The sequence below is a fragment of the Eimeria maxima genome, genomic scaffold (assembly GCF_000499605.1).
Source record: "Eimeria maxima Weybridge genomic scaffold, Emw_scaff78, whole genome shotgun sequence".
NCBI lineage: Eukaryota > Apicomplexa > Conoidasida > Eucoccidiorida > Eimeriidae > Eimeria > Eimeria maxima.
The window spans coordinates 1-9,279 of NW_013563979.1; the positions used below are offsets into that span (position 1 = coordinate 1).

The 9,279-nt window shown below is 47.1% G+C and overlaps 1 protein-coding gene across 1 annotated transcript; it reads left to right on the top strand.

The window, feature by feature from the left end:
• Positions 1-267: 267 nt before the first annotated feature.
• Positions 268-6,423, top strand: EMWEY_00011210 (AROM polypeptide/ shikimate-quinate 5-dehydrogenase, putative; the record flags this gene model as incomplete). The annotated part of the gene is made up of 9 exons (XM_013478938.1): positions 268-1,252; positions 1,467-1,610; positions 1,831-2,119; positions 2,334-2,800; positions 2,912-3,139; positions 3,261-3,509; positions 3,634-3,716; positions 4,324-4,714; positions 4,973-6,423. Coding segments are annotated over 9 exons (4,287 nt in total), but the record flags the coding sequence as incomplete, so codon positions are not given.
• Between the last annotated feature and the right edge of the window lie 2,856 nt (positions 6,424-9,279).

Genomic DNA, 9,279 nt, shown 5'->3' on the forward strand with positions numbered 1-9,279 from the left:
AGTAGGTCTAGGGTTTAGTAGGGTCTAAAAGGGTCTAGGTTTAGGGTCTAGTAGGGTGTAGTAGGGTCTAGGTCTAGGGTCTAGTAGGGTCTAGTAGGGTCTGGGGTCTGGTAGGGTCTAGTGCGGTCTAGGTGTAGGGTCTAGTACGGTCTAGGATTAGGGTCTAGTAGGGTTTAGTAGGGTCTAGGTCTAGGGTCTAGTAGGGTATGGGGTCTAGGGTTTAGGGTTTAGGGTTTAGGGTTTAAGGATTAGGGTTTGTGTGTATAGGGTGTTTCCTCCTACTGCTTTTTTATTGACGGAGAAGTTCTTAAATTCCCTCAGCATAGAAGAAGAATAAAAGAATTAGCTCGTTGTGTTTGCTGCACCGGCACCAGCATCAGCATCAACATCAACATCAACATCAGCAGCAGCAGCAGCAGCAGCAGCAGCAACAGGGTTATATGCTCTAGCTGTGGCAGCAGCAGCAGCAGCAAATGCAGCAACAGCAGCATATACTGCACCGACTGCTGCCTTTGCTGCTTTATTCCTCCTCCCTTGCTACCTGAAGGACAAACTAACCAGCAGCAGCAGCAGCAGCAACAGCAACAGCAACAGCAACAGAAACAGCAGCAACAGCAACAGCAACAGCAACAGCAACAGCAGCAACAGCAACAGCAACAGCAGCAACAGCAACAGCAACAGCAGCAACAGCAGCAGCAGCGGCGGCAGCAGCGGCAGCATGGGCCCGTACTGCAGCAGCAGCAGCAGCAGAAAAAGAAAGGAAAACCAATACCTTGTGTCTTCTTTGCTGTCTATGGAGGAGAAGCTGCAAAGACACCCCAATCTGCTATATATATAAGCGAGTTGCTGCTGCAGCTATCTCAGCAGAACCAGAGGCAGAAGGAGCAGCAGCAGCAGCAGCAGCAGCAACAGCAACAACTGCAGCTACAAGACGGGGGAACTTGGCTACCTTCCCCTGCTGTAAGCAGCAACAGCAGCAACAGCAGCAACAGCAGCGGGAGTTGCTGCAGGGTGGTGCGTGTGTTTGGTACAACAACAGCAGCAGGAGCAGCAACACAACTAGGAGCAACAGCAGCAGGAGCAGCAGCAGCAAATGACGAATTCATACTAGATAGGGATACAGTAATTGCTGCTGTAGGGGGAGGAGCAACAACGGATCTAATCTCTTTTTGCAGCAGTCTGCTGCTGCGCGGATTGCGGCTGCTGCTGCTGCCTACTACGCTTCTTGCTGCTGTTGATGCTGCTGTCGGAGGTACAGTAAACCCTAAACCCTAAACCCTAAAAAACCCCAAACCCTAAAGAAACCCTAAATCCTAGAAGTATGGCTGCAACACAACAATATAGGGTCTAGGGTTTAGTGTTACTGCTGCTACTATTTCTAGGGGTCGTTACTTGCTTTCCTAGTTTAAGGGTTTAGGGTTTAGGGTTTAGGGTTTAGGGTTTGGGGTTTATATATATATATTCAGGAAAAACAGGAGTAAATGCAAAAGGACTAAAGAATATGTTGGGCACCTTTTATTGCCCTTCTTTTTGCTTTATTAACTTTTCTTTCCTACAAACCCTAGATAGCAGACAGATGAGGAGTGGATTGGCGGAGGTGGTGAAAATTGGTAAACCCTAAACCCTAAACCCTAAAAAAACCCTAAACCCTAAAAATATCCGAAACCGTACACCCGAAACCCTAAACCCTAAACAGTAAGAACGAAATGGAGAAAGAGAACACAACAACTGGGTCCGTCACATAAACCCTAGAAGGGTTTAGGGTTTAGGGTTTATGAGTGTTCGTGTCTGTCTTGCTGCTGCTGCTGCTGCTGCTGCTGCTGTGTGCAGCTGCTGCTCTAAGCCCTGCCTTCCTCCATTATCTATTAACTGTAGACCCTAAATGCTTGGGGGTTGATCAGGAGCCTCAACCTGCTCAGTTGCTGCTGCAGCAGCATCAGCTGCAGCAGGAAAAAGAGCAGCAGCAGCAATTATTTCCATTGTTAGGTGTAGTTGCTGCTGCTGTTGCACTAAAGGCAGCAGTTGTTGCTGCTGATCTTAAAGAAAATAATATTCGTGGTGTTCTTAATTTTGGTCACACTATTGGCCATGCTATAGAGATTACACCAGGAATTAATTGGTAAGGGTTTAGGGTTTAGGGTTTAGGGTTTGAATTTTTCATATTTTTAGGGTTTGTTGTTTCTGTGTATATTTAGTGCATATATGTTTATTCTTGGATGTTGCTTCTCCTTCAAAAGTTTATGCCGTAGGGTTTAGGGTTTAGTAGGCTTTAGGGTTTAGTAGGGTTTAGGGTTTAGGGTTTAGGGTTTAGGATTTTTTTTTTTTTTTTGCAGGGCCCATGGAGAATGTGTATCCGTTGGATGCGTACTTGAATCTTCCTTAATATCCTTTTTAGGGTTTAATAATTCTCTTCTTTTTTTCCTTCTTTTTTTCGCTTTTAAGAGGTTTAAATTACCTGTATATTTACCTGTACAGCTGCAGCAGTTGCTGCCACCACCGCTGCAGCAGCAGCTGCAGCAGCAGCAGGAACAGGAGCAAGAGCAGCAGCGACGGCAGGAACAGCAGCACCAGGAGCAGCAGCAGCAACAGCAGGAGGAGGAGGATGATGATGAGCAGAAGCAGCGACCTTCACAGGAACAGGAAGAAGAAGAGCAGTTGCTGCTGCAGCAAGAGCAGCAGAAGCAGCTGCTGCTGCAGCAGGAGCAGCAGAATTGGTTATTACGCTTATTAGGGGATAAAAAGAATAAAAAAGGAGAAATAAGTTTTGTTTATCCAAATAATGTCTCCTTTGTATCTATAAGTGCCACCTATAAACAAATTAAACAGTTCTTCTCTCCTCTTATTTGTGCTACATCTAATTGCTGCTGCTGCTCCTCTTGCTGCTGCTGCTGCTGCTATTCTAACTGCAAAGGACCAGGAGGAGCAACAGCAGCAGCAGCAGCAGCAGCAGCTGCTGCTGCTGCTGCAACAGCAACGGCAACAGCAACAGCAGCAGCACCAGCGGCAGCACCAGCAGCAGCACCAGCAACAGCAGCAGCAACAGCAGAAGCAACAGCAGCAGCAATAGCAGCAGCAAAAGCAGCAAGAGACAAAAATGAGTGCGACATGGATCAGTTCTGCAGCGATGCATTTGTACCAGGTAGGACAACTGCTGCTGCTAATATTGGTTGTGGTACTGCTGCGAATATTGCTGCTGCTGCTGCTGCTAATATTGCTGCTGCTGCTGCTGCTGCTGCTGCTGCTGTCTCTATGTTTTTCAGGGTCGAAGTCGGTTGCCAATCGGGTGCTCCTCCTCGCTGCTATGTGGGTTGCCTTCGGCAACGGCAGCAGCAGCAGCAGGTACAGCAGCAGCAGCAGCAACAGCAGCAACAGCAGCAACAGGAGCAGCAACAGCGACGACAGGAAGAAGAGGCGCGCATTGCTGCACGGATTGCCTTGCTGCAGCGACACAGTAGCCATGACATTGGCACTGCAGCAACTGCAGCTAGCAAATATTAAATTAAATAGAGGTAAATAAATAAAAAAAAAGATAAATAAATAATTAGTTGTAAATATAAATTGAGAAACTATTTTTTTTTATGCTATGAAAAAATTTTTAGGGTTTAGGGTTTAGGGTTTAGGGTTTGTGTACAGGCCATAACGCGCATATTTTTGAGGCAGAGTTGGAGGAGAGAGAAAGAAAGGAAGGAGAGCCAATTGCTGCTGCTATTAAACCAGTAAGCTTATATACTGCAGCTGCAGCAGCAACAGCAGCAGGAGCAGCAGCAGCAGCAGCAGCAGCAGCAGCAGCAGTAGCAATGTCAGCAGTATGGTGAGTACATTAACTGAGTAACTAATTAATTGGTTAGTTATATATATATTTATTTATTATTAATTCAATTAATTAATTAATTAATTAATTAATTAATTAATTAATTAATTAATTAATTAATTAATTAACGTAGGTAATTAACTAATAACTTATATAGGTATATACGTACAAATATATGGATATGCATATGAATATGTATATGTACGTATTTACGTACGTATTTACGTATTTATACAGTTAGATTGTTTATCTAGTGCTTACATACATATGTACGTGTAAATATATAAGCGTATATGTATACGTATATATGTATATGTACGTATTTACGAGTATACGTATGTATACAGGGGAGCTATTTATTATTATGTATACATACATACGTGCAAATATGTGAATTTGTATATGTATATGTATATGTATATGTATATGTATATGTATATGTATATGTATATGTAGATATGTATATGTATATGTATATGTATATATGTATATATGTATATGTATATATGCAGGGAGAATGCCTAAGATTAGACTGTATGGGTAGCGGCACAACAAGCCGTTTTTTATTTCCTTTTTGTTTTTATCTTCTTATTGATGCAACATATACATGGGCATTTAATTATATTATGCAAAAAAAGAGAGAAAAAGAAGAAGAAAAAGAAAAAAGCTTAGCAGCTATTGAACGAGCTAGAGCAGCAAGACGAGCACAAAGGAGAGCAGCAAGGCGGGCAGCAAGACAAGCATCAAGAGCAGCAACAGCAGCAGCAGCAGCAGTAGCAGGATTAAAACAGGTAGAGGAGGAAGAAGAAGAAGAGGAAGAAGAAGAGGAGGAGGAAGAGGAGGAGGAGGAACTAGAAGAATATTATGGCGCTTATGCAGACGAAGAGGACGAAGAGCCAGAACGTAAGGATACACTCCTTTTTTGCTGCTGCTGCTTCTGCTGTTGCTGCTGTAACTGTTGCTGTTTATCATCTGACGTTTGCTGCTGCAGCAGCTGCTGCTGCAGTTGCTGCTGCTGCTGTCACGATCTGTGTGTGTGCGTGTGTTGTGCTTCTGCATCACTTGCTGTTTCTCTTCCTGTTTGTGCTGCTGCTATTGCTGCTGTTGCTGCTGCTGCTGCTGCTGCTGCTGCTGCTTCTGCTGTTGCTGTTGCTGCTGCAGCACCAGTATTCCAGTTGCTGCTGGATGGAGACAGTCAGCTACGCCGTCGTCCTATGGGAGACTTAGTAGCAGCAACAACAGGTTTATTTAATTGTATATCTGTCTCCTCTGTTAAAAATAATGATGATAATATAAATATAATAAATAAACAGGAAGAAGAACGAGAAGAAGAAGAAGAAGAAGAGGGAGGTGCAGGAGGAGGAGACGAGGACCAGCAGCACACATTACCCTTGCTGCTGACGTATAAAGATCCGCTGCTGCTGCTGCAGCAAATGCGTTATGAATTAGGTAGACTACTACAGGAGCAGGAGAGCAGCAAGAGGGAAGGCAGGAGGAACAGCAGGGGGAACAGCAGGAGCAGCGGGAGCAGCAGCTTAAGCAGCATGAGCAGCAGCAGCAGCAGCAAGAACAGCAACAAGGATGATGAATATACAGTTGAACAACTAAGGGAGCAACTGTACTATTATGTACTGCAGCAGCAACTCACCTGCTGCTGTGTCTTTGTATCCAACAGCAGCAGCAGCCAATTTGCTTCCTCCTTGTTAATGGTCTCTCCCTTGCTGCAGCAGGCAATATCTATAGTATTAGTAAAAAAAGATGAGGCGGAGGAAGATATTACTAGTACTATTGCAAGCAGCAGCAGTAGCTGGTGCAGCAACGGCTACAGCAGCAGCAGTATCTGGTGCAGCAACGGCTACAGCAGCAGCAGCAGCAGCAGCATGAGGAAGAAGAAACAAAAAGTTATAACAAGACAAGAAGATGTTCTTTCTCTTCCTTATTTGTTGATGACTTTACGATTGATGCATGTGTGGGGTTTTAGGTGTATATACACCCCACCATCTACCTTTCGTGTATTACCTATAGGTAGCGGCATTAGCACCGGCTGTAGCAATCAGCAGCAGCAGCAGCTGCTGCTGTTACAGCCTCTGAGGGACGAAGAGGACGACGAAGACGACGATGATGATTTCTTCCTGCGGCAGCGAGTACTGATAGGGGATGATGATGATGAGGATGAGGAGGAAGAAGAATTTTATAGGCAGCAGCGATTTAGGCGGGAGCACGCGGTGATGCTGCAGGAGCAGGGAATAGATGTGGGGGAGGAAGAAGATTATGAGCAGCAGCGGCAGCGGCGGGAAGTGCAGCAGCTGCAGCAGCTGCAGGAAATGCAACAGCTGCAGCACCTGCAGGAGCTGCAGGATAGGGAGGAAGGCATGCAGGAGGATACGCCGCCGCTGCTGCTGCAGGAGTATTATGAGAGGAAGCAACAGTATCTGCAGGAGCAAGGCAGTCCAGTAGCAGCAGCTGCTGGTGCAGCAGCAGCAGCAGCAGCAGCAGCAGCAAAAGAAGATCTAAGACATTTCTTCGTAGAAGGGGACGCATCTGCTGCTTCTTATTTCTTTGGATTTGCTGCTGTTTCTTCTGCTAAGGTTGCCGTCAACGTTAGCAGGTAATTTGCTGCTGCTGCTGCTGCTATTACTGCTGCTGCTGCTATTACTGCTGCTGGTGCTATTACTGCTGTTGGTGCTATTGCTGTGGCTATTGCTGCTGCTATTGCTGTTGCTGCTGTTATTGCTGCTGCTTCTGTTATTGCTGCTGCTGTCTGCTGCTGGATGTTGCTGCCTAGGCGTCACCTTTTGCTGCTGCTCTCGTATTACTTCGTTGTATATTGTGCTTTTCTTGCTGCCGTTGCTGTTGCTGCTGCTGTTGCTGATGCTGGTTGTTGCTGTTGTTGCTGCAGCAAGTCACCATTGCAAGGAGATCGTTATTTCCCGTTGCTGTTGTCAGCATTAGGATTGGGGTGTACGCACACCTCAAAGAGAGGGAAGGAAGAAGGACTAGTATTTATAGGTAAAAAAGAAATAAAAAAAGATAATAATATAGTAAGAAAGAATGTATTTATTAATATGCAATCAATACCTGATTGTGTACCTACATTAGTTGCTGTTATTGCTGCTATACATACAGTTACACCTTGCTGCAGCAGACCATTTGTTCCTCCTTTTCCTGCTGGTGCTGATACCACCAGCAGCAGCAGCAGCGGCAGCGGCAGGAACTGCAGCAGCTACTATGTGCCACCCTGCAGCGAGGAGGAGAGAAAGAGTCTACAATTCTTACTGGAGACAGAGCTAGCATTAATAAAATGTAATAGGAACATCCGCAGCGCCAGCTGCAGCATATGGGAACTCAGCAGCAACTGCAGCCGCTGCAGCACCAACGTCAACAGACAAACTCGAAAGAAAATGTTTGGGTTAGGACGTCCTCCCTTCCGTTGTCATTTTATGGATACCCCTGAAGCAGCAGCAGCAGCAGAGACAGGAGATGAAGAAGCAGCAGAAACAGCAGAAGCAACAGAATGGAGGTTCATTTGTCTGTATGGTATACAATCCTTACAATATAAGGAGAGCAGCAGAGCAGCAGCAGTAGCAGCAGAGCTGCAGCAAGCAGGATATACAGTATGGGTAGCAAAGGATTATATAGCAGTAGCTATACCTCCGCCTGTTTTATTGGTGCAGCTGCAGCAGCAGATGAGGCAGATGCAACTGCAGCAGCAGCAGGAGAAGGATAAGCAAACTCTCCAGCAGCAGCAGCAGCAGCAGCAGCAAGACACCAGCAGACTTATTGTTCTTAAGTCTCATGGGGATCATAGATTGGCTATGTCTTGGGCAATATTAACAATTAAAAGACCAGATATATACATACTAGATGTTAGCTACTCCTGCTGCACTGCTGCTGCTGCTGCTGCTGCTGCTGCTATTGCTGCTGCTGGTGATGGTCGTCGCGCTGGTGGTGTTGGTGCTCCTTGTGGTAGTCGTACTGTTGGTGCTGCTGTTTTGCCGTGTTGCTGCTTCTTCTGCTGTACCTGCTGCTGCTGGTGCTGCTTCTGCTGCTGTATCCGCTCCTGCTGCTCCTGTATCTGCTGCTGCTGCTGCTGCTGCTGCTGCTGCTTGTGTGTTTGTTTAGTGGCAGTGTGTGGAGAAGACGTTCCCAAACTTTTGGGGCGAAGCAAAAGATTCCCTTCAACTCACATACAGATTCCTCTAGCTGCTGCAGCTGTTGCAGCTGCTGCTAGCTACTGCTGCTGCTGCAACAGGAAGAACAGCAGCACGAGGAGGAGGAGGAGGAGCAGCAGAAGCAGAAGCAGCAACAGCAGTTTTAGCAGCAGTTTTAGCAGGAGGAGGACCAGCAGGAGCAGCAGGTGGTGGCGCTTGTGTAGGAGGACCTCCTGTAGGCAGGAGCACACGCTGCTGCAGAAGAAGCTGCAGAAGCAGCAGCAGCAGCAGCAACAGTGCTTTTAGCTGCAGGAGGAGCAGCAGGAGGAGGAGCAGCAGCAACAGCAAGAGGAGATGGAGCGTGTGTAACAGGACCTGCTGTAGGCAGGAGCACACGCTGCTGCAGCAGAAGCTGCAGAAGCAGCAGCAGCAGCAACGGGAGGAGGAACGGGAGGAGCAGCAGCAGTTTTAGCTGCAGGAGGAGCAGCAGAAGGAGCAGCAGTTTTAGCTGCAGCAGGAGATTGAGCGTGTGTAACAGGGGACCTGCTATAAGCAGGAGCACGAGCTGCTGGAGCAGAAGCTGCACAAGCAGCAGCAGCAGCAGCAACAGGAGGAAGAACAGAGGGAGCAGCAGCAGTTTTAGCTGCAGGAGGAGCAGCAGCAGCAGCTGCAGCAGGAGATGGGGCATGTGTAACAGGGAACCTGCTATAAGCAGGAGCACGAGCTGCTGCAGCAGAAGCTGCACAAGCAGCAGCAGCAGCAGCGGGAGGAGGAACAGAAGGAGCAGCAGCAGGTTTAGCAGCAGGAGGAGTAGCAGCTGCAGCAGCAGCTGCAGCAGGAGATGGAGCGTGTGTAACAGGGAACCTGCTATGAGCAGGCGCACAAGCTGCTGCAGCAGAAGCTGCAGAAGCAGCAGCAGCAGCAGCAGCAAACGGAGGAGTAACAGAGGGAGCAGCAGCAGTTTTAGCAGCAGGAGGAGCAGCAGCTGCTGCTGCAGCAGCAGCTGCAGCAGAAGCTGCGCAAGGAGTAGGAGGAGCAGCAACAGCAGTTTTAGCAGGAGCAGCAGCAGCAGGAGCTGCAGGTGCAGCAGCAGCAGCAGGAGATGGCGCTTGTGTAACAGGACCTCCTGTAAGCAGGAGTACAAGCTGCAGAAGCTGCAGAAGCAGCAGCAGCAGCAGCAGCAGCAGAACCAACTGCAGCAGCAGCAGCAGCAACAGCAAATGCTGGGCTGACTTTTTTGTCTCCAAAAGGAGACATTTTATCTTTAATGTTTTAATGATTAAATAAATAAAAAAAAAAAAAAAAAAAAAAAAAAAA